At 54.6% G+C, this 24,826-nt stretch overlaps 10 protein-coding genes and 2 non-coding genes across 12 annotated transcripts; 5 read left to right on the forward strand and 7 right to left on the reverse strand.

The window, feature by feature from the left end:
- The first annotated feature begins 158 nt into the window (after positions 1 to 158).
- BO70DRAFT_233083 (MDR family NADPH-dependent oxidoreductase) lies at positions 159 to 1,698 on the forward strand. The gene has a single exon (XM_025538803.1). The coding sequence runs from the start codon at positions 614 to 616 to the stop codon at positions 1,673 to 1,675; it is 1,062 nt and encodes a 353-aa protein (XP_025400426.1). The 5' UTR covers positions 159 to 613; the 3' UTR covers positions 1,676 to 1,698.
- A 525-nt stretch (positions 1,699 to 2,223) lies between these two features.
- Positions 2,224 to 3,696, forward strand: BO70DRAFT_313570 (MFS general substrate transporter; the record flags this gene model as incomplete). The annotated part of the gene is made up of 3 exons (XM_025540247.1): positions 2,224 to 2,428; positions 2,495 to 2,868; positions 2,936 to 3,696. The coding sequence occupies exons 1-3, from the start codon at positions 2,250 to 2,252 to the stop codon at positions 3,694 to 3,696; spliced, it is 1,314 nt and encodes a 437-aa protein (XP_025400427.1). The 5' UTR covers positions 2,224 to 2,249.
- Positions 3,697 to 4,288: 592 nt separating this feature from the next.
- Positions 4,289 to 5,405, forward strand: BO70DRAFT_313573 (2OG-Fe(II) oxygenase family protein; the record flags this gene model as incomplete). Its single annotated transcript, XM_025540248.1, has 3 exons — positions 4,289 to 4,413; positions 4,539 to 4,758; positions 4,817 to 5,405. The coding sequence occupies 3 exons, from the start codon at positions 4,289 to 4,291 to the stop codon at positions 5,363 to 5,365; spliced, it is 894 nt and encodes a 297-aa protein (XP_025400428.1). The 3' UTR covers positions 5,366 to 5,405.
- A 1,183-nt stretch (positions 5,406 to 6,588) lies between these two features.
- BO70DRAFT_361443 (pepsin-like aspartic protease) lies at positions 6,589 to 8,395 on the reverse strand. The gene is made up of 3 exons (XM_025543046.1): positions 7,765 to 8,395; positions 6,844 to 7,704; positions 6,589 to 6,790 (listed from the first exon to the last, which is right to left on the reverse strand). Exons 1-3 carry the CDS (start codon positions 8,107 to 8,109, stop codon positions 6,707 to 6,709), a joined length of 1,290 nt encoding a protein of 429 aa, XP_025400429.1. The 5' UTR covers positions 8,110 to 8,395; the 3' UTR covers positions 6,589 to 6,706.
- Positions 8,396 to 9,529: 1,134 nt separating this feature from the next.
- On the reverse strand, positions 9,530 to 9,601 carry BO70DRAFT_t132. The gene has a single exon. It is a non-coding gene; the product is annotated as a tRNA-Ala (tRNA).
- Positions 9,602 to 10,057: 456 nt separating this feature from the next.
- Positions 10,058 to 11,492, reverse strand: BO70DRAFT_361444 (DUF914 domain membrane protein). Its single transcript, XM_025543047.1, has 2 exons — positions 11,222 to 11,492; positions 10,058 to 11,168 (listed from the first exon to the last, which is right to left on the reverse strand). Exons 1-2 carry the CDS (start codon positions 11,446 to 11,448, stop codon positions 10,193 to 10,195), a joined length of 1,203 nt encoding a protein of 400 aa, XP_025400430.1. The 5' UTR covers positions 11,449 to 11,492; the 3' UTR covers positions 10,058 to 10,192.
- A 1,199-nt stretch (positions 11,493 to 12,691) lies between these two features.
- Positions 12,692 to 12,781, forward strand: BO70DRAFT_t130. The gene has a single exon. It is a non-coding gene; the product is annotated as a tRNA-Asp (tRNA).
- Positions 12,782 to 13,454: 673 nt separating this feature from the next.
- Positions 13,455 to 14,556, reverse strand: BO70DRAFT_289624 (putative 2,3-diketo-5-methylthio-1-phosphopentane phosphatase; the record flags this gene model as incomplete). Its single annotated transcript, XM_025539320.1, has 4 exons — positions 13,455 to 13,565; positions 13,629 to 14,057; positions 14,119 to 14,444; positions 14,517 to 14,556. 4 exons carry the CDS (start codon positions 14,554 to 14,556, stop codon positions 13,455 to 13,457), a joined length of 906 nt encoding a protein of 301 aa, XP_025400431.1.
- A 439-nt stretch (positions 14,557 to 14,995) lies between these two features.
- Positions 14,996 to 16,704, reverse strand: BO70DRAFT_395761 (MFS transporter; the record flags this gene model as incomplete). Its single annotated transcript, XM_025546564.1, has 5 exons — positions 14,996 to 15,333; positions 15,385 to 15,639; positions 15,703 to 15,820; positions 15,878 to 16,279; positions 16,339 to 16,704. The coding sequence occupies 5 exons, from the start codon at positions 16,702 to 16,704 to the stop codon at positions 14,996 to 14,998; spliced, it is 1,479 nt and encodes a 492-aa protein (XP_025400432.1).
- Positions 16,678 to 19,294, reverse strand: BO70DRAFT_424489 (Zn(II)2Cys6 transcription factor; the record flags this gene model as incomplete). Its single annotated transcript, XM_025547625.1, has 3 exons — positions 16,678 to 18,760; positions 18,836 to 18,990; positions 19,048 to 19,294. The coding sequence occupies 3 exons, from the start codon at positions 19,292 to 19,294 to the stop codon at positions 17,048 to 17,050; spliced, it is 2,115 nt and encodes a 704-aa protein (XP_025400433.1). The 3' UTR covers positions 16,678 to 17,047.
- A 663-nt stretch (positions 19,295 to 19,957) lies between these two features.
- Positions 19,958 to 21,608, reverse strand: BO70DRAFT_428641 (putative cytochrome b5 reductase; the record flags this gene model as incomplete). Its single annotated transcript, XM_025547997.1, has 2 exons — positions 19,958 to 21,423; positions 21,482 to 21,608. 2 exons carry the CDS (start codon positions 21,606 to 21,608, stop codon positions 20,123 to 20,125), a joined length of 1,428 nt encoding a protein of 475 aa, XP_025400434.1. The 3' UTR covers positions 19,958 to 20,122.
- Positions 21,609 to 22,384: 776 nt separating this feature from the next.
- BO70DRAFT_313589 (cytochrome P450) lies at positions 22,385 to 24,230 on the forward strand (the record flags this gene model as incomplete). Its single annotated transcript, XM_025540249.1, has 3 exons — positions 22,385 to 22,517; positions 22,567 to 23,403; positions 23,457 to 24,230. 3 exons carry the CDS (start codon positions 22,385 to 22,387, stop codon positions 24,164 to 24,166), a joined length of 1,680 nt encoding a protein of 559 aa, XP_025400435.1. The 3' UTR covers positions 24,167 to 24,230.
- Between the last annotated feature and the right edge of the window lie 596 nt (positions 24,231 to 24,826).

Here is a 24,826-nt window from a genome sequence, read left to right on the forward strand (position 1 = left end):
GTCATTTGAGCAAATATCGACATATTCCGGTAAACGATGCTCATGACCTGGATTCCCATCCTGGTCCGCTCAACCATTGGGGATGCTCGGAGGACGCCCTGTGGAGCTTGTCTGGTCAAGTCGAAAGACCCAAGGCCGCAACCAGAATAACGCCATCCTGCGTGTGCGTCCTGGTATGGCTTGTATTGGATGGCGGCAACCCTCTACAGCCTACCGGATATAGGTGAAACAACTATCTCGGCGGTTAATCTTGTTCCGTGTCCGAGTTCAAGATGCAGGCTGTCAGCCACGCGCTCTCATGCAACCCCGGGACACGTTGTATGAGACGACATGCCTGCAGGGGCTTACGTGCAGGATGTGATCTGCAGAGTTATCGCCTGCTTCATTGCATCCTTCCATACCCGAGCCGGGTCTTCCGCCTCCTGCATGTCAGACTTAAGTCTGATCAAGGGACAATCCTGACAAAGTTATACTTCCGGCTATGAGGGATTTTCCGCCGGATTCTGCAGGAATGTTTCCAACGATGTCTATAAGACCTCGCAAGACATCGGCTGGCTTCCGTCTCACCATCCGAACCTGATTATCATTCCTTCACTCCAACATCCTTCACAACATGGAATCTTTAGCCTTTTCTTACGGTGCCCCCAAGCCAATCGAAGGGATCCGTCTGGCCACGGCGCCGCTGCCCGTCTGTGGGCCACAGCAAGTGGTGGTCCAGTTCCTGGCGGCCCCGATCAACCCTTTGGACCTCCTTGTGATCCAGGGAAAGTATCCGGTCAAGCCCCAGAACAGCATTGTCGGGCCTGACAAACAGACGCTAGCAATCCCGGGGTCTGATGGAGCGGCCCGTGTTGTCCAGACGGGAACCGACGTCAGCACCCTGGCCGTTGACGACATTGTCATCCTTCGCGCGCACTGCCACGGTACATGGCGCACGCACGGTGTGTTCGCGGCGAAGGATCTCATTCGTGTCCCATCCGGCATCGATCCTCGGCTGGCCTCGATCCTCCGAATGGGGGCCGCGCCCGCGTACTTCCAGCTGCGGGACTATCGCCCTCTCGAGCCCGGCGACTGGATCCTGCAAAATGCGGCGACGGGGACGATCAGTCACTTTGTGACTCAGCTGGCCCCGATGTACGGGGTTCGAGTGATCAGTGTCATCCGCGACCGCGGCACGGCCGACGAGCTCGCGCGGATCAAGCGATCGCTGCAATCCCACGGGTCGGCGCTGGTCGTGACGCACGACGAGCTTCGCACGACCACCACTCTTGACGACAAACGCATCGTGTTGGCGGTGGACTCGGTGTCGGATGATGCGCTGGCCAAGGACATGGCGGCCCGTCTCATCCCCGGTGGGACCCTGGTCACAGCCGGGTTCCTGGGGGTCTCGACTGGCGAAGGGGTCAACCTGCGGCAGTTCCTCTGGCAGCGCAACATCACGCTGCAGGCCTTTCGACTGAGCGACTGTCTCGGAAAGCGCAGCCTTGGCCAGCAGACGGCGCTCATCGAGTGGCTGGCGGAGTTGTTAACGCGCGGAGTCCTCACAGCTCCGGCGCTAGAATACGTGCACTGGAAACGGGGAGAGGATGGGTTGGAACAGCGACTGAAGGAATCCGTCCAGGCGCACGAAATGGGGGCGATTGGGGAGAGGAAGAAGATCCTGGTGTTCGACTGAAGATGACTCGGTTCCAATGTACATAGCTAGCTAGTTCTGCGGTAATTAGATCGATCGGGCAGATCGGGGGGGGGTCGTCAGCGCGCGGAGGGTAATGGACCACGGGGAAAGAAAAGCCAGAGGAGCCTGGAGAAGGATTGACGGAGGAAATGGAAATAATTGAATCTGAATCTGTTACGCGATGTGAACCAATTCTGGACCACTTAAGCCTTCAAGCTTTGGGCTAAAATCTGACACGGAAAGGGCCGTTGGACTCTCCCTCCCTCCCTTAGGGCTGCCTGCCATTATTCGTTGCTCGCCCGCAGGAACCCCAGCATCCTGACTCGCCGATCGCCATCCTGGGATCCATTCGGCTAGGCAGAGAACGGCACTCCATCGGCGAAGGATCGCCATCCCTGCGGTTTGCTGGCTGGCCATTATTAATCTGCGGGTGCAGCGAAGGGCGAAGGCCGACAGTCCGAATGTCGCGCCAGCCTGACAAATGCCCTACAATGCCACCCTGGATTGGATCCTATTTATGCCTCTCCCCGTTGACGCCAATGGCCTCCCTCTGGCATCCCAAGCAATCCTCGCCATGGCCGACCACAAAGAGCCGTCCGCGCAATTTCCTGGGGGCGAGTCGGACATGTCCGAGACCGAGAAGCAATCGATTGCGCAAGACACGCTGCCTCTGGCGCCTCCGCCGCCCCCGAATGGCGGCACTCTCGCCTGGCTGCAGGTCGCCGGGGCCTTTTTTCTCTTCTTCAACTCCTGGTGAGTATCCAGTCCGTCATTCAGTCGTCGTCGTCCTCAGTCACTGAACTGACCTCCATCCCCCAGGGGCGTCGTCAACACCTTCGGGGTGTTCCAGAGCTACTATGAGGAAACGCTGCTGTCCAACTACTCGGCGTCGGCCATCTCGTGGATCGGCACCGTCCAGGGCTTCCTGCTGTTCCTGGCGGGCATCGTGGTCGGCCCCATCTTCGACAAGGGCTACCTGAAGAGCCTGATCGCCATCGGGTCCTTCCTGGTGGTGTTCGGCCTGATGATGACCTCGCTGGCCACGGAATACTACCAGTTCTTCCTGGCGCACGGGGTGGCCGTGGGCATTGGCTGTGCGTTCCTGTTCCTGCCCAGCATCGCCATCGTGGCCACTTATTTCACCACTCGCCGTGCCATGGCCACCGGCATCACCGCCTCCGGAGGCAGCATCGGTCAGTCTCCTCTTCGTATCATATCCCTTCCAACCCTAACTCTCATCTCATCTCATCTCATCATCAGGCTCCGTCATCTACCCAGTCATGTTCCACAAACTCATCGACCGGGTCGGCTTCGGCTGGACCGCCCGCATAATCGCCTTCGTCGCCCTGGCCGGCCTCATCTTCTCCTTCCTGGTGATGAAACGCCGCCTCCCCCCCCCCCAACAGGCGCGCTCTCTCCTCGACCTCTCCGCCTTCCGCGAGCCGTCTTTCAACATCTTCAGCCTGGGCCTCTTCCTCGCCTTCGTCGGCCTGTACTTCCCCTTCTTCTACCTCCCCACCTACTTCACCTCCTACCTGCACGCCGGCGACAACATCTCGTTCTACATCATCGCCATCCTCAACGCCGCCTCTGCCTTCGGCCGCATCACCCCCGGCCTCGTCGCCGACCACTTTGGCTCCCTCAACACCATCATCCCCATCTCCTTCATCGCCACCATCATGGCCTTCGCCTGGATGGGTATCCACTCCAACGCCGGCGCTATCGTCTTCGCCGTCATCTATGGGTATGCCTCCGGCGCGATTGTTTCGCTCCCCCCCACTATCCTGGCCCGTCTGACCCCCGATATGTCTATTGTCGGGACCCGCATGGGTATGTCGTTTACTTTTGCGGGCTTGGGGCTGTTGATTGGGAATCCCATTGCCGGGACGTTGTTGAATTTGACGGACGCCGTGTTTTGGAGGGCCCAGCTTTTTGCGGCCGTTATGATGGTCGCGGGCTCGGTGAGTTTTGTGGTGCTGAGGTTGATGAAGTGGAGGGATGGCGAGGGGTGGAAGATCTGATTCTATTTGATTTGATTCAATCGGGTCTTGCATTTTTTTTAGCTAATGTGGTGGGTGGATGAAGCGGGTAAAATTAACGTGTTGAAGAATCCATATAATCATTTCTTTGAGTCATAGGTATGTCTGGCTTGTTGGAGCAATGTGACCACGCTGTAGGGTTGTATGCTTCGAAGCTCTTCCCGATCCTGCTTCCGATTGCGATGCCGATCCCATCCGATTCACTGTACAAAATGGACTCACATCGCTCTACCTTCGATGACTACAGTTTTCTTGATTGCGAGTACTGCAGTTCTTTGGCTAGACTCAAAATCTTAATTGTCTCAGTGGTTCACCATTTGTCGAGTTCTATCGAAGGTGGAAAGGTAAATGAGGTCATTAAAGACAATGGAGTGAATCTTGATCTGTGCTCGAAAAAGCAAGCAGATTGCTGCGGACGAATAGGGTTGCTCGGAGTAGACATGTTGTTGGGATTTGGATACGGCCTGATCAAACATTAAGATGTGACGTGTCTGTGTCGTCGTCCTCTCTTTTAGTCGTTCGGGACTCCCTCCGTAGTTTTCTTCACCTCCACAACGTAGACTTCATCCCAAAGATGGCGTCCGTCGCAAGTCCTTGTCCCGTTCCGTCCGTCAGCTACGTGGAGCTCCTTGACGATGATAAAAACATCAGAGATCACGCGACTGAACGGCTCCTCCAAGCGTTGAATTTTTATGGCGCGTGTCGGATTCGAGGCCACGGTATCCCCCAGGAGATCATAGACCGCATGTTTGAGAAGGTTTGTGGACTGGAATCTTTGTCGGGCCAGAATGCTGAGCTCCGCGTGTGAATAAATGACTCTAGAGCCGGCCATTCTTTGAAAGACCTCTAAATGAGAAAGTCACGGACCACGCCAACTCTGGCACAACCAGTTTGTCCCGGTTCGTTCCATTCGCAAGCGAGAAGATCCGCGGGAAGGCCCATCTGGATGAAACCGTGGAGTTTCAACATGGCGTTTATGACCTGGCGGGAAATTGGTCCGTGTCTGGCAGAGAATTGTTGGATGCTTCGAGGCCCTTGCACGATGTTTGTAATCTCTTCCCTCTTTGTGTTTGTGTCTGGAATACTAAGCAGAGAGTTATAGGAATGCAATCGCGTCCAGTTTCATTTATTCGACTGTTTGTCGTCCTCACTGAAACTCCCTCGGCCCTTGTCCTCTTTACACAGCCATCGCAACTCCTTCATCGCCCCCTATTACTACTGCTTCGATGGCGATCAGGACACCGAAACTCTCCGTGTAGACCCTCACCTTGACCCCACGACCATGCTGTTTTGTTTCCAGGACTCGTACAGCGGTCTTGAGGTGGCGGATATGAGCAATCAGACAGGCAAATTATCGACCACAGCCATCCAGCGAACCGCCCCCTTCATCCCGGTGACATGTCAACCAGGGGAATTTGTCCTGTTGGTCGGGCATGTCTTGCGTCGGTTGGTTGGGGAGGTGAAGCATTCAGTGCACCGCGTCAAGCGGCCACTGGGAACGCCGGGGTTTCATCTAAATTATTGGACGGTCCCGGATTTGGAGACGAGTTGCGATTTTGGTGATAAAAAGGAAGATGTAGCGGAGTATCTCGCGAGGGTCTTTCCAACCGCTTTTGGGAATAGGAGACAAGGAATGGTGTCGCTGTCGTGATTCTTAGGGGGTGAATGTTTAGGAAGAGATAATAACCAGGTCGTTCAAGAAATGCCAAAAAGATCAACGTATCCTGTACTGCGACGCTACTGTGCGGTTTTAGATCATCACATTCTCATTTCCCGAGACTCACTGTTTCGACAGCTCCATCAGTCCAGGATGCTGTACGGAGACTCTCCACTGCCTCCTCTCAAGGTGATCTGCCAATACTCGCCAAATTCATCCTTCTCGCGTGTGAAAAGCTTCATGCCCGGAGGGGTCGACACGAGCTTATCCATCGCCTCTACCACCCGGGACTTCCAGTTGAGGTGGATCCCCAGCTCCTGGGACATCATATTACACCGGACCATAATCTGCCAGCAGTGTGTCAGATGTCCCATTAACACCCGTCGGTTCCGCCTGTGGAGTGGATCGTGCGGCACACGGAGGACTTGAGATCCCGATTCATCGTATTCGGTGAAAGCAGTGATCTGCAAGACCAGTTCTCGTGGCAGCCCTTGCGCTCGAAGATATGCCTGGACCGGCGCGATGTCCAGCGCGCTCCGGCGCGGACCTGGGGGTTGTCCCCCACACTGCAAGAGCAACTCGTAAGGAATCTGCCCGAATGGAAAGTCCTCGTATGCGGGGGTAGGCGGGGGGTGTCTCACTCTTTATTCCTCAAAGAGGATGCCCCAGGCAGGCGGCAGTAACCGCGAACCCTGACTAGGTAGGTATACTAGTACCGTACTCTGGATGACTCCATTATAGGGGATTCGGGGTCCCAGGAGGGTTTAGCGCCCGGCTTCTGTGACTGGAAGTCAGTCGGTCCCCTGAGGCACGAACCGTGGTTCGGAGAGCTTCCATGATAGAATCCAGAAAGTCTGCCTACTACTGGTAGAACAGCCCGCTGGGTTTGTGTCTCCTCCGCTGTGGTATGGCGAAACAATTTGTTGTAAATTCGACTGAAACATCCTTTGGGTATTAACCGTCACTAGCCATTCCAAGCGTGTAGAGGTAGCATAGTCAGTAGGACGTCATATCATGCAGCGGTCATATGAGGGTGATGATGATGGCGGATGGCGGATAGCTGCGGATGACGGTAACCCTGTCTCTATTTTTGCCCATCGTAGAGTACTACTGTGTTACTGTGGATTCAGCATACATCCCAGATCTTTGGTCCGTCCACGTCTCTACTGCAACTAAACCTTCACGTCTAGGCTCAGCCACACGGCAGGACTCCTAGATATCAGCTAAAAACTAGTATTGGCAAGGCTGATTCCAGCAGACTAGCAAATAAAGCAAACTATAAAACATAGGGCAAGTATACATCTCGTCGTTGCATCATCCAGTCCTCCGGCAACACTACAGCTTGCTCTGGTCGGTAAGGCTCTGGCGCAGCTCCTTGCGCTGCACAGCGCCAAAGCGCAGGTTGCCGACATCGAACACCTGCACGTAAAGTCAGTCCAGCCCCTCCATCTCCAGTCACGCAGGGTACTTACCGCGTAGATGCTCTTCAGGAAAGTATCTCCCAGGATGTCGAACGTCATGCTTCCACGGCTCTGGATACCGCCATAGCTATAGCCCGTCTTGGCCTCGGTGAAGGCGAGGTCCTCCTTCTGCACGGCAAACTGCTTCTCGCCCACCGCGAACGAGACTACCGGCAGGCTGGAATCGGCTGTGTTGGATGGGTAGATATAGCCCTGCAGCTCCTCGTCATAGTACGCACCCTCGATGGCATCGTAGATGGCCTGGCAGGTCTCATCATCCACCAGCGCCAGGGTGGTACCGGTGTCGGCAATCGCCATGTTCCCGGTCCGGGCGATAGTCTGGCCATTGACGGTCGCCGAGGTTGAGCTAAACATCCAGAAGCCCTCGCTGTTGTCTACGGGGGTATAGGCCACGTCCTCACCCGCCGCCTTCACGATGTCCTGGTCGATGTAGCCGAAGGTGTAGAATGACTCCTCGTCGGTATCCCGCCAGGTATCCAGCTTCGCCGTGAACAGCTCCGCCGACTTGGGGATATCATCCTGCAGGATCATGTTCTCCACCGGGGTATTCACCGACTTAGGCTGGACAGTGTTGATGTTGCTGAAGGCCAGCCCGAGCAGTCCGTCGCCCTCACTCTCAACGAAGGCCGACGACATCTCCTCGGCCAGCTCAACGGCCTGGTTCTTGACGATCAGACCACCAATGTTGACGTCGTCCGTGCCAACGGTGCCCGAAGCCGATGAACCGTCGCCGTACGAGATCTCCCAACTCTCCCCTTTGTCGGTCTTGAAGGTGCTGGACTTGGAGGGATTGAAGATGGCGTGGGAGCCGCTCTCCGAGAGGGTAGCGGATGGGAGCTTCGTCGACCAGACCTATGGTGCATTAGCCCAGTCATCTCCCTCTCTTCTATCTTCCAAGATGGGACAACTTACCCACAGATCCGCAGACCCGGTGTCAAAGTCCAGTTTCAGGTTCTGGGCAGGGGTGCCGATACCGACCGTAGCCAGGTACATGGAGTCGTTCTGGACATCCTCGGCCGGGACCTCGCCAATCTCGCCACTGACGGTGTTCTTCTTCTGTAGCAAGGTGCGGACGCGGGCGCGGCCCCCGATGGCCTTGTCGGTATAGGGGCGACCGGTCTGCTGGAGCTTGCTGCCGAGGGAGTAGGGGCCGGGCTTGGTCGGGGTGAAGCGGTACTTGCGCATGAGATGCACATAGGACTTGGGACCCGAGCGTTTATAGCTCAGGTTTGGAATGAGCTTGATCTTGGAAGCCATGATGAATGAATTGCGGAGGGATTCCTTCAGGATGGTAGGATGACAGAGAGGAGGAGGAGGAGGAGGAACAAGAAGAAGAAGAGAGCAGCGAGGCGCAGACGAGGCCGGCTTTTAAGCGGGCGCCTGCCTGCCTGCCTGTTTTGGCCCCAACGTCATTCCTCGGGAGAACAAGTGACGCCTTCAATTGCCTTGCCATCTCTCATTCGCACTCGCCCTCGCCCTCGCCCTCGCCCTCGGCAGCCGACCCTTTCAGCTGTGACAGGTCGGGTGATTGGCGGCAACTGATGGGTGGATCGGCGCGATGACGCGAAGCGGGCCAGAGATGGCCGCCAGACTTATCTTATCGAGGGGCCAGAACCGGGTCAGTCGTGCGCCGGTTGCTATGCTACGGCGGATCCAGTATAGCTCACCTTGGTGGTGAGACGAGGAAGTGGCACGATCACATCATCTCGCAGTGGATCGACGAGCTTGGCTGCGGTCCGCAGGGCTTGTTCGCTCTTCACATTGGTCACCTGCCAGGTCGCCCCTTATCAACTCGCAGCCGATTACGCACGGGTGTGTTGTTCTATTCATGGCGACCGACGAAGTAGTGTCTGAGATAGCAGGGGATCAGAGCGCCCCCACCGGCCTCGAATATCAGCTCGGGCAGATCGTTGCCCCAACCACTCCAGGCGGGCCGGCCCTGGGCGGGGTTACTATCCAGTCATCCCCAATTCAGAGCAGAGACAAGACAGGTCCAATCAATTGAGGCATTTTCGGGCCCCGAGGAAGCCCTTCTCTTTCCTTATCTCGGCTGCGACTTCGGCAGCGCAAGCGCCCGCATTCCATTGCAGCGCGTCGTATCCCGGCCTCGGCAGGAAACCCCTGTGAGTGATTTGGTCGATCCGTGGTTGGCGAGATGGATAGATACTAAGCTCAATTTCCAGACCATCGGCGGATTTGACGCGGACCATATGACTGGTGCTGATGCTTTCGTTGGGCCGCTCATAGTCACAAACCCCCAACCTGCAGACCCGTGCGCGTCCACCCGAGAGTCACCAGGAGGAACACAACAACTGTCTGAAATACGGCACAGTTTCCTCTCACATATATATCAGACCTTCTCACCTCCTCCCGGAGTCCAATATAACTTTTGTCTCATGAGGATCAGCATGTTCCACAATACTGGGTGCTGACGCCAGGGATCATGGTTGTTGTCACACCGCAGGGGCATGGGTGTGAGCACAGGCACGGGCGGCATCTCCCGCCCAGCCCTACCACACAGGTCAGACAAGTCCGGGTCAGACAGTGGCTGGGTAAGCCAGGTGGCCTTGCACTCGGTTCAAGGTTTAAAAAGGTTTTCCATGGGTAGGAGACACGGCACGGGCGCACGGAACGGCAGGGAAAGGAAAAGCAAAACAAAAAAAAAAGCAAAAACCAATGGAGCTGCGGGGAATCGAACCCCGGACCTCTCCCATGCTAAGGGAATATTATACCACTAAACCACAGCCCCATTTGTTGAAAGATTAGTCAGATGTTGATTATATCACCGGCAAAGGGGTTGAGATCTCCACGTTCTGGTTTGGGGGCTGATTATGGTCTAGGTGTTACTGTGGATACTGGGTACATATTATAACACTCTGATCTGTATGCTTGCACATGATCTTGTATTTCTGTTCTGTTGATCGTTGTTTTTATTAAGTTCATTCGTATTTTTGCATTTTCGCTATTCTGGCTGAGGTGTATATATATAGTACTTTCCGTTCCCGGAACCATCCAGGGAGTTCAGGAACAAGTTCCTTGGATGCAAGCAACATTCACAGTTGACATCATCATTAGCCCATGCCCGCAATAGCTTTCATGGATCCTACTAGTCGCTTCTACTAGTCGCTTCAAGGAAAGACAGAATTGAACAAAAGTCAATAGATTAGATGTCCGACAGTCTTGCGCTGCAGATTGCCGGGTGGTATATATTAAGATCTAAAGAGATGGCAAAAACAAAAACTTTTTTTTAACCTCATGCACATTACTCGTGTCCATGTCGCATCGTATCACGGGCGGGGGTCTGTCCTCAACCCCCCCCCTCCCGCGCGCGGCCGTCCACCTAGACGATCGCGTGTCCCGTCTGCTGCGCACGACGACCGGTTCCTACGCCGTCGATGCCCTCCTCCTGGTTCTGACCCAACCAGGGCTTGGCCGCCTCGCCCATCTCGCCCTCCTTGACGAAGTAGATGAACAGGCCGATGACGATCAGCACGAAGGCGATCGGGTACAGGAACTGAACACTGTAGTGGAAGACCTGGATACCGATGATCAGACCCCAGAAGTTCATCGTCAGCAGGGAGATGTTGAAGAAGGTGGCGGACGAAACCCGCAGCATGATCGGGGCCAGGGTGTAGAAGATGAACAGCACGATGGTGTAACCGACGATATAGCCGGCGACCTTGCCGTTCCAGGTGGCTCCGTGGAAGGAGGACCGGTCGAAGATGCCGCACTGCACACCGTTGATAAGCATGCCCCAGAAGCCCATCTGGCCGATGACCTCGTACATGGGCCGCTTGGACACCATGAATTCCTCGAACAGGTTGCTGAAGGCGTAGATGGTGCACGCGAGCAGCGCGAACAGGTCGCCCTTGACCTGGTTCTCGGCCGGGTAGTTGGCGCCGCGCAAGTAGTCGGAGGCGATGAGCATGCCAAGCCCGCCACAGGCGAGGAAGACGCCGATGTACTGGGTGATGTGGTAGCGCACGCGCAGGAAGATGAAGGAGACGATGACGATGACGATGATGGTCCAGAAGCTGAACAGCTCGGCACTCAGCAGCGAGGTGTAGCGGTAGGCCAGCACCATGAAGTAGTTTCCCTCGACATCCAGGAAGGACAGGATGAAGTACTTCCAGCAGTCGCGGTAGAGCATGCGCCACCACTTCTTGAAGCCGTACTTGTAGATGGTGATGCTGGTGTAGACCAAGTTGAGCAGGATGTAGTTCCACAGGGTCTGGAAGGCGGGGATGCTGGTTCCGGCGTCGGAGAGGAGAGTGGAGAAGGTGGAGGAGCTGATATCGGCCAGGGCCAGGATCTGACTGGGAGGAGAATTAGCTAGACTGGCAGGGTCAGTGAGGGCGGTCACACATACCCCAGAACCAAGACGATCCAGAACTCGCGCGTCTTCATGTATGCGAACAGCTTGGCCGCCCGGCCTTGGGGCTGCTGCTGCTGCTGCTCCAGATCCGGCGCCTGGGTGGCATTGTCGGACGCCTCGGTCACGGCGTAGGTCTGCTTGTTCTTCTCGCCCTGGAGCTCAGGCTGGGGCTGCACCTCGGCGGATACGGCGGTCTTCTCGTTCTCGTGGACGGCTGACATGATGCAGATGCGGATGAGGGGTAATCGCGGGGGGGGGGGAGGGGTGGGGATTCAAATTAGAAGATGATTAAGGAATTAAGATATGAAGGGTCGAGCTTTTCGCCAGCAATAGTGAGCGCAAAGCTCAGAAGTCGCTCACTGCTAGGACCAAGGGGCGCAAAGAAAAAAAAAAGAGAGAAAAAGCCGACCGTGGCTGCGAAGGAAGAATTTATGGCAGAGCGCCTAGACCGAGCGACGGGCAGGGCGACTGTCGAACCAACCCGGACCAGCGAAAACTCGATAATCGTCTAGAGTGGGGGGATCCCAGCCAATGAGGGGCCACACTGTCATCACCGGGCGGGGGCGGCCGCCGATAAACTGAACCGACATCTATGGACTCTGCTGGGGCGGTTTTACCCCTCCTCGGAGGGGAATTGCCTGGATTACCTACCCTCAGGAACCATATATTGCCATCTCCCTCGAAGGAAATACTGTCTAAAGTCTTGAGTATCTACAGCGTCCCACCACTCTGCTTCACTGCCATGTAGACTATTCCCATGAGCAATAGTATCTATCCTATCCGCTCCTGGCCAAGCGCGGTGGGCCCCTGGCAGCGGAACCCGCCCGAAAACGTGCACGGCCGTTCGCCTGTCAGATATCTGAGTATCTAGTAAGTAGAAACTAGATAGTACGCACTCACAACCGACAAACAAGGCAAGGGGTCAAGGCGTGCCCAACAACCCCTCACTTCCACCTTCCGGGTAAACAAACACCAGAGAACTCCAGTATCTATCACCTACAGACTCCAATGGGACAGTTCCCCAATGGCTCAATGGCTCGACTTGCCCATCGCTACTACACCGTATAGTCGGTTGCATTCCACACAGCACAGCATCAGTCAGATCAGACCAGACCAGACTGGATTAGAGGCCAATGGTGGTGGTGGTGGTGGCGGCGGCGGCGATGGTGGCCCCGAGGACAGTGTTGCTGATGACTGAATGCGATCGCCCACAGAAGATCGAAGCCACGTGGGGTGGCGTTTCCTCTCATTGGGCGCGAAAGTGGAAGAAATTGAGTGGTGATGATTATTATCATCATCATCATCATCATCATCATCATCAAATAATGCACAACCTAGATCAAATAGCTCGCGCATAGTAGTTACGGATCACATCCGGTGTAAACTTGGCTGACTGTAATTGTAGCAACTGGAGTAGTTGAAGGTAGATGCTATATGCCCTAGTTTTGTCAGTAAAATATATAATCCTTGATGGTCTAACGGTCATGATTTCCGCTTGTCAGTCCTGAACAGGAACAAGCGCGGGAGACCTGGGTTCGACTCCCAGTCAGGGAGGATTTCCTTTTTTTTTTGTTCCATCCCCCCTGGATGGATCATTTATCTAGCTACTCTAGTCTATATGGACCGGATGGGTTTCATGTAGTTTATAGTTTATGCATGTTCCCTTTTATGAGATACCCATTTCCCTCACCGAAGAACAGCCCCGACCTCTCAATCAGTTCTGGCGACCTCCATTTCCTCGTCCGAAGGCATCTTGATATACCATGACAGAGAATATGCTCCAGAGCCTTTAAGTACGCCGACAAAATCCTGGCCCGTCTGAATCGAAGATCATGCTCCCCCGCTTAAAGAGCCATTGGATCGACCCTCTTTGCCCCTTTCAATTTAGACTGGGTAGAGGCCTGATCGGCAGATCGGCTTCCACAGCAGGTATGCACATGAGTCGATTGATTGTTGATATGGAGTAGATAGTACTCCGTAGTAGCGCCCGTAGAGACTCAGACGGGTGGCTGGGACGAGGATGTGCGAGATGACCAGGCACCCACCAGCCTGAAACCGTGGAAATTGCTGGGAGAGGCGCAGTGCCATTATAATATCCTCTGAACCAAAGATGATTTAAAACGTATATCTAGCATGTCTAGCATATCGAGTATATATCCACTATCTACAGAATTCTTCGAAAAAGAAAATCAGTATATGTACAGGCATTCATTCCACATGGTCCACTTCACGCCTGGACGTTCTGTGACCTGTCCTTGGGTTGGTACTGGGAGAAGCTCTCCGGCCACAAGAACATCTTCTCTTCGTTGGATGGCGTGGCCGCGACGAATTTCGGTAGCTATAGGGGAAGTAACACTCGTCAGCGATAACACGGTTAATCTAGGTTGCGTTCTTGACTTACAGCTTGCTTGCTGGAAATCCGCCGCCACATGTTGGCGCGCGGGTTGAACCGGGCGGGTTTGCCCACACCTCCGGTCTTCTCCTGGTCCTCCTTCATGATGGCTTGGACCTCGCGCTTGACGTCGGAAAACGAGTCGAACCCTGTGTAGGCAATCTTGTTCTCCATGCAGTATTCCTCCAGGCGCAGACCTTTGCGCGCGAAGAGTACGTCGGCCTCGCGAGCTGCCGGGAGGTCGGACACCCCGTCGCCGATGAAGATGATCAGAGGGATTTCGCCCTCCAGGGCGTCCTCGGCGGCTTGGGCGCGGCCCTCCTTGATTGACAGCGCCTTGTCGTGGCCGAGTTCGGTCTCGTGGCGCCAGATGGGCTTCCATTCCGTCCCGTCAGATCGGATGTCGGCATCGTTGGCGACAATCTGAATGTGCGAGGCCTGGGGAATCCGATGGTTGGTATGGGAGGGAGGAGCCTGTTTGGGGAGAAAAAAGAGTTACCTCTTGCGGTCCCAGGAAAGTGTCCAGCACTTTGCGCAGGATTGGTTTGAGCCCGGCACTGATCACATTGAAGTCGATTTTGTTGTCGACGCAGAACCGGTGGAACTCCTTAAAGCCCGGGTCGATGTCGAGCTCGTTCTGCATCACCACGAAGCCATCCTCAAACGGCACCCGCAGCGACCCCCACATCTCCTCTGATACTTCGCGAAAAGACCGTTCGCCCGACTTGATCTGCTGGTCGAGCTTCTCGCGGCGCTTGGCGCCACAGCCGAGGTTGTCGAAGAGCACATGGCCCGTGTCTTGCATGAAGATGGTGCCGTCGAAATCTGTTGGGTTTGGGGCCTGGTCAGGGTGCGGTGGTCATTTGGAAGGGAGGGGAAAGAACGGGCATTTCTCACCTGAGAAACAGACAATCTTTCTCGTGTGATCGGCAGGCATTGTGGGGGTGGATTCAAGGGATAAGGATAAAGGAGGGGCGAGGTGCGCAAATGATTGAGGGGAGATGGATCTATATTGGAGGATGATACCCAAGGCCAGACGGGGACACGGGGACGGGCCCCGAGTGAAAGAAATATCGAAGCGAGGCTGCGGAAGTGGCGAGCAGCAAACCGGACAGCCGGACATTCCCCATGACGTCGTATCCAAGAAGAGGTTGATCGAGAGCGGCGGGTAAGACTGGATCCGATCGGCATCCCGAGGGGATCGTCGCGACTCTGCGTTGCAAACGTCATCGGTCATGAAGGATTTGAAGGATCTGGAACCACCATGACAACATCAACACCTGGCCCAACCATGGAATCGTCGACACGGCACATGGATAGACCCTGAAGATCACCGGTACGCTCTATGAAAATACTACTTCGGTTGTAGAGAGAGATCATACCGTGGGACTGCCCCGGTGACTCTTCGCGCGGATTCGCTTCCCCCAGGCAAAGAAAAGGAACGGCACCGGGATCAAGACTGCTGCGATACAGCCAAAGACCGTGATGCCCCAGTCCACCCCAATGCGGTCGAACATCGGCTTCACGAACAGGGGGAATGCGCCCGCCATCATGGACCGTAATAGGGTGGTCGCTGCGATCGCGCTGGCGCTGAAGCGGGTGAAAGTGTCGACCAGGTAGTTCAACGAGCTCTGGAAGATCGTGGTAAATCCGAACCCCGTGAATGCGATCCCGATGAGTGACGGCCAGTAGTTGATTGCCGGCGACGAAGTCCCTGGTTCATGTCAGCGCATGAAGCAAGTCGAGTGCTTTGCACTGAACGTACATCCGAAAAGAAACAAGCCCCCAGCAAACGCGAAACTACCGACCATCATCGGAGGCAGCCGGGCCTCGGGCAAGGGCTTGCCGTTGTTTGCTCGGAGTTGCTTGAAGTAATATCGATTGTTGTAGACGTTGGTCAGGCCGGCAAAGAAGATCCCGACGAGAAGGGCGATAAACGGCAGGTTCCCGGTAACTGGACCCCAGCCACGACGCTCCTGGAATTCGATCGCGAAGCTCTCAAGGTTCACATATAGGATGGCTAACAGACCCCGGGTCAATATGGTTTAATTTATCGGAGGATCCGGTGATAGGAGCGACAAACCGTAAACGAAAGACCCGAATGTCGACATGAGTAGGCCGATTGGCGTACCCAGTGTTTGGAAAGGACGAATCAGGTATTTTTTGGACAGCTCAGAGACGGAGATATCCCATTCTTCGTGCTATAGCATTCTGTCAGCTAGACTGGAGGGCGTATCATGGCATCCATGTTTGCCCACCTTTGCATGCAAAGCCCAATTCTTGCCTTCAAGTCGCAGGCGACGCGCCTTCCGTACCAACAATGCGGGTGCATAGCTCTCTTCGAGCAGAAACGCGTCTAGCACGAATTGGGTTATCATCAGGACGCCTGTCAGATATTCCGTCCAGCGCCAGCCAAGATAGCTGGACGTCAAGGCCCCGCCGATGATGGGGCCGAGACACGGTCCGCCGACGAGAGTGATCGAGTAGACGACTATAGCCACGCCGCGGTGCTCGGGGGGCCATATATCTGCCATGGCGCCACCCGTGACTGCCACGCTAGAGCTGCCGAAGAATCCAGAGAAAAAGCGGGTAATCAGCAAGGTCTGGATGTCCTTGGCCGTCGCTGTCCCGAACGAAAAGATCGCGGCGATAAAATAAGGCTGGGGTACAGTTAGCCACTCGCCAACAACAGCATCCGGCATTCTCAAGACAGGCGTACCGCAATGATCACCCATTTCCGGCCGTAGATCTCGCTCAGAGGGGCCCAAATCAATGGCCCCAAGCCAAGGCCAAAGACCAGCACGCTGATACCCGCCGTGGAGGTTTCTGTCGAGACATCGAAATCATGCGAGATCTGCTCCATGCCAGCCGAATAGATGGCGGACGCAAAGGTGATCCAGCATGTTGTCATTCCGTATAAGATTGTTGTCCTTGCCTTCTTTCGGAAAGGCCAGTTGATGGGACGATACGGATCATCTTGCCCATCGAAGTCGACCAAAACATCCTCCGAGGTTGCGACATAGAGAAGTGGGTGCGACAAAGTCATTTCACTTCTGGTAAGCTCGTGGTTAGGGGTTTGAGTCATAGTTGAAGCCATTACTGCTATCCCGTGACAAGACCCCGGCCCAAAAGAAGATAGCATATAGTAGACACCCTGGAGGTCGGGAGTTGTTGGCTCTTTAACAACGCTCCTCGGACTCTGGCAACGATTCTTCGGTCGGGCTGGGCTTATGCGTGCGCGAGCCACGGGCCTTTTTTCTTTTTCTTTTGCTTTGGCAAGCTCGCGTAAGCTTATCCGAGGCCGAGTTCGGACGGCATAGGCCCCAAAATGAACTGATTTTTGTAAATCACTCGTTAGAGGCCACAGACACCAGGATTGTGATGGAAGCACTGTCTCTCGCTCAATCTAGGGCCAGAGCCTTCCGGATCTATTCCGGTGTCAGCCATCCAGGAATCCGTGAGGCGTCATCTAGATGCAGTATTGCCTCAAAAATATCATTCGATTCTTCTACAGAGCCCCCCAAAAGCGGGTCCCCAGGGAAAAACTCCCCGAAGAGGTCCAATGGTTCCATTAAGAGGTCACTTGGAAGCCCCTCGCTTGCAGCCGTGTAGGCCTGGTCGGGAGGTACAGCTCCTGGGTACGTTATGGCACCAGGTCCATTTTGCATATCCAGACTGATAACGGCGGATGATACACCCGTTTGATTTCCTTGATCCCACTGGCCTTCCGAGTTAACCTTTTGCATATGTCGCACATACTGTGCCTTGGCCATCAGTCGTTTGATGGGACGCCACAAGGTACCCTTCCTTCCACTCTCTTTCATCTTCCAGTTGTCGTATACAGTGTTCACATACTCCCATGCCCAATCGCAATCTGCCGAGCGGGGGCGAGAGCAGATCTCCGATAGTACAAATGCGACCGCATGCCATTGAATGTGAGTTTTTGAGTGCCAACTCCAGTGAGAAATCTGCTCATTCGTAAGTACCAGGCTCGATAACTTCAGAACCTCGATGGAGGACAGGAAGAGATGGTCACGCATGGGGACTGATAGGCCAGCCCCATATTCCTTGTCACCCAGGGGGTAGCGTGCAATAAGCCACGCCCGCGCAACCATTAAGCGCGCAACGAATGTTGAAGCCAGGAAAAAGGGCTTGGAAGTATCGCAATGTTTCAAGTATTGGTTCTCGAGTCGATCTTGCAGATTTTGGACAATCGCTTCACGTTCTTTCAGGGGCAGCCTATCGGAACCCCTGGAGTATCCCGGTGCCTCCATGTTTGGCGCCACGAAGCTAATATTCCACAACGCCCGCATCACCTCACATCGAATGAGACAGAAATACATGCCGGTGGCGCCATTCCGCTCACCAGGTGGCTCGATCATGTCCGCACTCAGGTCACTGTCTTCAATGTTCAGCGGCAACTTGGTATCAAAGGAGGACTGGCGCACGATTGGTTCGCAGCCATGGTATTCAGACGAGCGAGCATCCAGAAGGCAGATGTGCCACCACAGCCGGCGGCGAAGTTCTGTTTCCATAGGTCTTAGTCCAAAGACAATACCATCACGATGAAGGCCCATGGCCTGAGCGATATGGAAAACCAGGGAGGTAAGGGACCAGACAGTCCGCGAGTCATCTTCGTTGCGTAATGCAAACAGAAAGAGCACGGCGGCTTGCATCAGAGTCAGACTCTGTGTGTTTAGTAGATCGGCCCGGGCCAGAGCCTGTTCCACCGCAAACAGGTACATCTCCGAAGCGTGTGCCTTGGATACACCCAGAGTGCTTTCGCATTGCTCAGGGTCCATACTTATCACGGCAGCGTAGTAGATTGCGAACAAGAGTGCCTCGATATTTCGATCCAGTGAGCCTAGCGATGCAATGGCATCCCAGTGACTCCGAATCAATGTAGGCATGTGAAATATTCGCACCATGGGCGCAACGTTCTCCTTGAATATCTCTAAGAGATTGACCGATTGTGCCAGGGGTGGGTGGTAGGGACAGAGCGAGTGAGCGAGCGCTCGAAACCCTAGGATTGCAGCGTTTGACCCAGAGGGCATAGGTCGCGCCGGAACCGATCCATCCGCAATCCCATCTTGGTCTTCCTCCATATCAGGCTCATGTAAGAGGTCGCGTAGCTCTGCGATCTACCAGACCTCGTCAGCCAACAACACAATGCCAGGAGGATTTCAATGATCTCCACGACGGGTGGACAGACAGACCTCGTCTCCCAAATTCGCCCACATAACATTACTGACATAGTAGCTTCGGGTGTCATCGATCAAGAGGCGGCCGAGACGCTGCTCCACGGAAGGGTTTGAATCTATATCTCTAGCTTTCGCATCGTGGTTATGCGGTGAAACCGCGGCGCTCTCCGCTGCAGGTGAGGGCGGAACGGATCCGAGGGCCGAGTTTGCTTGTTCCTGTCCCTGACTCTCCAGGCTCCTTATGATGTTCTCTAGCTTGGACAGCCGTTCCGATAGCTGTGCATTTAAAGCGTTGCGTGATCGCTTGGGGGCCCTGCCCCGTCCCGGGGGGTATACACACTCGGTTCCCGCACGGGTACAGTTGACACAGGGCTGCTGCCGGTCGCATTTCACTTTCCGCAGTCGACAGGAAGAGCAGCTGCGCGTGTAGGAGGGAAGCGAGCAGGAAGAAGCGGTCGACCCCGATGTGTCCATGGCAGTGTCAAGCAGTCGTTTGTGGTTGGTATCTACACCATGCCTGAGGATCTAGAATTCGAGATCATACCCCGAGAGGAGCCGAAACATGGGAGTGAGACGGCGAGGCGTTCAGGTCTGCAGTCAGGCGTTGGTGGGTCCGCCAAGCCGCATAGGCTTATGCGGTCCCGAGGTGATTAATCCATTTGGAATAGTTAACTATATTTCTTTCTGAGGGAATCATCACTAATGCGACCGCGAGGGTTGGTGGTGTGGTGTGGTGTGGTGTGGTGGGATGAGGATAGGATGGGGTGAGCCTTGCCATTCTTAGTTAGCAGTAAGCATAATGAGTATATTGTTGCGTACTGTGCTGGGAACCTCGGTTGTTTGGCAAGTGGTCTGAGGTGGAGATGAGATGTACACACAGCATTTTATACTGCTACTGTGTACATACGGAGTGAGTTGGTGATTTGGCACAACATTTATTGTTTAGTAGTACGGAGTAGTTAGAAGATAGATCTTGCCAACCCAACCGAGGCACGCGAAAGCGGCACGACTCGCGTCAGCCGCCTTCTCTCCCCACCCGCACCATACAACTAACCGTGGAACGGGATTTGGATTTTATTGGGGCTCTCTCATTTATCTGTGCCATGTTTTTCGTTTTTTCCTCCCCCCCCCCCCCCCCACTGATGCACTGGCCACTGGCCTTCCTTGCTCACTCACTATGCTCACCATGAAACAATCCGGTTGGAGCTACCGACGTCGCAGAGGGACGGACACAAATTGATTAATAAACAATAATCGTGGTAGTTAACTATTATTAATAACTACTAACTATCTACTAGCTCTTTAGAAACAAAAGATCTCGTCGCTCATCTTGGAGATCGTGCCCGGGGCCTGGAACCCCATGGTAGCCAACGTCTTCTTGCACGCGTTCACCATCCCGGGGGGCCCACAAAGCAGGATCTTCGTTTCGGCCGACGGGGCGGGCATTCGCTCCCCGAGCACGGTCTGGTTCACATACCCCGTCCCATACGCCCACCCCTCGGGGGCACTGTCCAGCATATACCACAGCTTGAAGTTCTTGGGGTACTTGCGGGCAAAGGCCTCCAGTTCCTCGCGCATCAGGATATCCCCCTCACTCCGGTTGGCATAGATGAGACTGATCTCCGTCGTATCCCGCTCGTCCTCGCATATGGCCCGGATGAGTTGGTACATGGGCGTGATCCCCGTTCCCCCGGCCACCATCCCGATCCGTGTGCAAAGTCCTCGGCTGTAGCGCATCGCTCCCTTGGGGCCCCGGAATTCCACCTCGTCCCCGACAGTCAGATTGGCAAGGTATTGGCCGGTCAGTATGCCGTCCGGATAGCACTTGACGACCAACTCCAGTCGACCCAGGTCCAGGTTGTTCGATACTGGCGTATATGATCGGCTGACAAGGTTGCCGTCGATGATGGCGCGAATGGCAACGTGCTGCCCAATCGGGAGTCCGACCACCCCTTTCGTGTCCGGCAAAGCGAACGAAAACCGGTACACACCCGGTGATAGCCGATCCTTCTGGACCAGGGGCAACCGCTGGTATTCTTTGGAGTCAAGGAATCCCTTGGCCAGGTGAGGGTCTGCCCGGATGATCTTCCGAGCTTTCCTGTGTGGTGGGTAGCGCATGAACCCGGATTCGATCTTCGTGAATTTGGCCGCTTGCTGTGCCACCATGCCACCGATTGCGCCACAGATAAGAGTAGCCGCGAGGAATCCATTGGTGAATCCCCCAGCCGGCAGTCGAACCCCATCAAATCCCCGAGGAAATATATCTTTGACAAGTCGTCTGAGGTTCAACACCCCCGGGGCTTTCTGGTCAAAGACGTAGAACAGTGTTGTCACCACACCCAAGGCCCCGGCCACTGCTCCCTTGGAGTAACTGGCTGACGGCTCTACCTTCTCTGTCCTTTGGGCAATCACACGGACTGTCTGTGTCGGGACGTATTCTTTCGCTCCCTTGAGCGTCCCGATCAAATACTCCTGCAGGATCTCGCGCGAGTCTTCGGAATGACCCACATCCTCAAAGGCCGCAGTGGCGTCGGTGCCTGCGGTCTCAATGAGAACATCTGCACCGCCGGGATGATCTTGCAGATATTCCGTAATATCAAAGACTGTTCGAGCCGCTCTTAGCATATGTATCTCGCCAAGGCCTGGGAGTGTCTTTCCTACCTTGCCCATGGATGGCAACCCAAATGTCGCCCTTACGGTTGTGCTGTGCCACTTCGGCCAATGTGTACTCGACAAGCTGGGTATCAGCACTTGCTACTGGTGCCTCTAAGGGTATCGAATCGGCCATTATGGGCTTGTGGGAAATTCAATAGGACTTCTGGTGAGGATGACCGTGTTTATGGACCGGAAGCAAAATAAATAAGGGGGAAAAGGGAAAAAAGGAACCAGAGCATTATAACTGCTTTTTTGATCCGAAATATAATTGCAATATGCGCCTAATGAAACGAGACATAAATGTCACCACGACGATACCCACAATTGTGTTTTCTGGTTTATTAATGGGCTTCGCAGTGAAACTTGCCTCGGAGATTGGCCAGGCTTGACGTTAACGGCCCGAGTTGACGTTCGGCACGGTGTGGCCGGCAGTAATACGTTTCCACTACGCACTACGGAGCCCTATACTTTGGTGACAGCCAGTCACCAGTCACCAGTGAGGCTTCGAGGTTCCCCCTTTCTGCAGGAGACTTCCTAGCCAGTGGGTCTGGGGAGGGGCGATCATTTCTTCCCTGCAGCTAGTACGGATTGTCGGTGACGGCACCATGCGAGACAGCCGAGGTAGATAGGCACCGAGGCCGAGGCCGTCTATGCGCATAAACGGCTCGCAAATGAACAACAGTCGTGCACTACCCCCGATTCTGAACAACATGCCCTGTCTTTACCCGGTGGAATCCAGGATGGGGTGGGTTTGTGTTCAGCCCGGCCGCCGGCCCTAATTTGTCTGTCGCATCGTCTCGGGCTGGTTACTAAAGGAACGTATAAAGCCGCACGATGGCCCTTGGCAATCGGCGTGTCTCTACGGAGTGTCTGTCTAGCAATCCCGAATTGATCCTGGGTTTCTACAACATGCCAGCGAAGCTGTTTTATCTCCTAGGCGAACCGGCTTCAACGGCGCGGGAGATCGAGGTGGACTCAACGCTGGATTATGATGCGCTCAGGAATCTGATTGCTGCGCATTTTGCGATAGTCGACCCTAATGGTAATTAATGGTCTCACCCCCGGGATTCCATGCTTGCTGACGTTCTCAGGCATTGGGTTCCAGTCTGAGGACATCGTATACACCAATGTTGGCGAGCTCATCGCTTCCGACGCTCCAGTCACCATAACCATCGATGGGAACCCGGTAAAAGAGATCCCTGGCCCGAGCGGACTCCCGATAGTTGGAAACTTCTTCGAGGTCTACCCTGACCACCTAGGCAACCACCAACGCCTTTTTGAGCAATACGGGCCCATCTTCAAGACCACCTCTATGGGACGGACGACGTACCACACCAACGACCCGGAGCTTAATGCCATTATCTTCTCCGAAAGCGACTTTTTCACCAAGAAAATCAACGCGTCTCATCCCCTTCACGCGATCAAGAACAGGCAAGCGGGTGTATTTCTTGGCGACACGGACACGCCCGAATGGAGAACCGCTCATAAATTCCTTCCCCCAGCGTTCGGCCCGAAGGCCGTTCGCCATTATGCCCCGGTAATGCAGCAGACAGTTGAAGATGCCTTCAATGTATTTGATGAGCTTGATGAGCAAGGTGAAGCATGGAATGTCTATCAATACATGCTCAAGCTTGGAGCTCAGGCGGTTGGCAAACTGGTTCTGGGAATCGACTTCCACCATTTTTCGTCCGTCAATGCTCATCCGCATGAGCTAATTCTTCTGGTTGCTGAGTCACTCGAATTGAACAAGAAAGTGACAGCTAGGGGTGATTGGTATGCCAAGCTGCCCTTCGGAGACCCCAAACGCTTGAGAGACATCAAAGACCGGGTCTTTGCCATAGTCGATGAGTCCATCAAAAATGCCAGTCGAGGTGGTGTCGAGGACCTTCCTCTCCAGGACGCTGCGCTCAAAGCACACAACATGATCGGTATGTATAGCTGTAATTATTAGTCCTGTACAACACCCTGCTAAATGGGACAGATTATGCAATCCGAGCGACAGATAACAAAGGCGAGAAGCTGCCTAAATCGAGCTTGATCGAAGCCCTGGTGGTGGCGACTGGAGCCGGTTTCACTACGACCAGCTCCTTGCTGTCATGGCTGATCTATAGTCTTGTCACCTACCCGGGTCTGCAAGAAAAACTGTTGCAAGAGCTGGTGGACAACGATATTGATGCCGACACGCAAATCACAGCCGACTTGACTGACCGTCTCACCTTCATGGACAAATTCATTAAGGAGACTCAGCGCCGACACAACCCATCATATCAGCCTGGACGTACCGCAAAGGTTGACATGATTCTGCCTGGGGGTTACAAGCTTCCCGAAGAATCCATCGTCATCGGTGCTCTTCACCACCTTCACAACAACCCGAACATCTGGGACAACCCGACGCGGTTCAACCCTGACCGGTGGGATACTGAAGAGGTCAAAGCCCGCCACAAGGCAGCCTATATCCCCTTTGCTGCCGGTCCTCGCATGTGCATCGGATTCAACTTTGCCCTCCAGGAAATCAAGGTGTTTTTGCCGAAACTAGTCTATCGATACAAGTTCACAAAGGAAACGGAGGGGCCTGTCGAGTACGATCCCATGTTCCAGCTGATCAGGCCGAACAACCTGTACGTGCGTGCTGAACGGCGGGTCAAATGGCCGCCGAAGTCGGACAGTTTCGTGCCAACGGCCTCACTATAGATCGACGGACTACACTCCTAGACGGCGATCTGGGCCTAGGGTGGTGTGCTTCTGTGTGAACTCTCTCCCTGTAAATAGACTAAATTAGGCACAGACTAGCGTTTTTTTCTGTCCCACATGATAACTGGGCACAGCAATCTTCATCGTTCGATGTTCTCACGAATCCTTGGCCTTTCATCAAACAGTGTCAGGCCGATGTACCTACTGATGGAGTCGACTTGTTTGCGGGGCTCGATGATGTCCTCGCGCGAGTAGAAAAGCATAGATGGAGGACTTTTTCTTCCTTTCTTGATTCTACCAAACTTGGAAGCTGGGCCCATGGATGATACCTTCTGGTGCCGAACCATCGTCGTGTTACGGCAACTACAACCGGTGTTCGGCAGGTGAGAATGGAAAGCCACATGGGCGGGAGGAATCCTACATATGAGTGCGAGTCGGCTTGTCGGGGAAACGCATGGGGAAAGCTAAGTAATGGTATTCCCAAAGACAAAAGCCTCGGCGCGTTATTCGGACAGGATGGGTTCAAAGCCAGTCGTCGATGTCTCCGTCCGGGTAAACGTGATCCACATTGCACAATGCAGTCATCCCACAGGGCCCGTTCTCGATCACGGTGTAGAGAGGCGCTTCTGTCGGCGGCATGTCAGCATCGCAATGCAAATA

Source organism: Aspergillus heteromorphus, assembly GCF_003184545.1.
Source record: "Aspergillus heteromorphus CBS 117.55 chromosome Unknown BO70scaffold_9, whole genome shotgun sequence".
NCBI lineage: Eukaryota > Fungi > Ascomycota > Eurotiomycetes > Eurotiales > Aspergillaceae > Aspergillus > Aspergillus heteromorphus.

Coding starts and splice junctions, on each gene's coding strand:
- BO70DRAFT_233083 (XM_025538803.1), top strand. CDS start 614: ATGGAATCTTTAGCCTTTTCTTACGGTGCCCCCAAGCCAATCGAAGGG.
- BO70DRAFT_361443 (XM_025543046.1), bottom strand. CDS start 8,109: ATGGCTTCCAAGATCAAGCTCATTCCAAACCTGAGCTATAAACGCTCG. Junction 7,705..7,764: donor CCGGGTCTGCGGATCTGTGG/GTAAGTTGTCCC, acceptor AATGCACCATAG/GTCTGGTCGACGAAGCTCCC. Junction 6,791..6,843: donor TCCTGAAGAGCATCTACGCG/GTAAGTACCCTG, acceptor CTTTACGTGCAG/GTGTTCGATGTCGGCAACCT.
- BO70DRAFT_361444 (XM_025543047.1), bottom strand. CDS start 11,448: ATGTCAGCCGTCCACGAGAACGAGAAGACCGCCGTATCCGCCGAGGTG. Junction 11,169..11,221: donor TGGATCGTCTTGGTTCTGGG/GTATGTGTGACC, acceptor TTCTCCTCCCAG/TCAGATCCTGGCCCTGGCCG.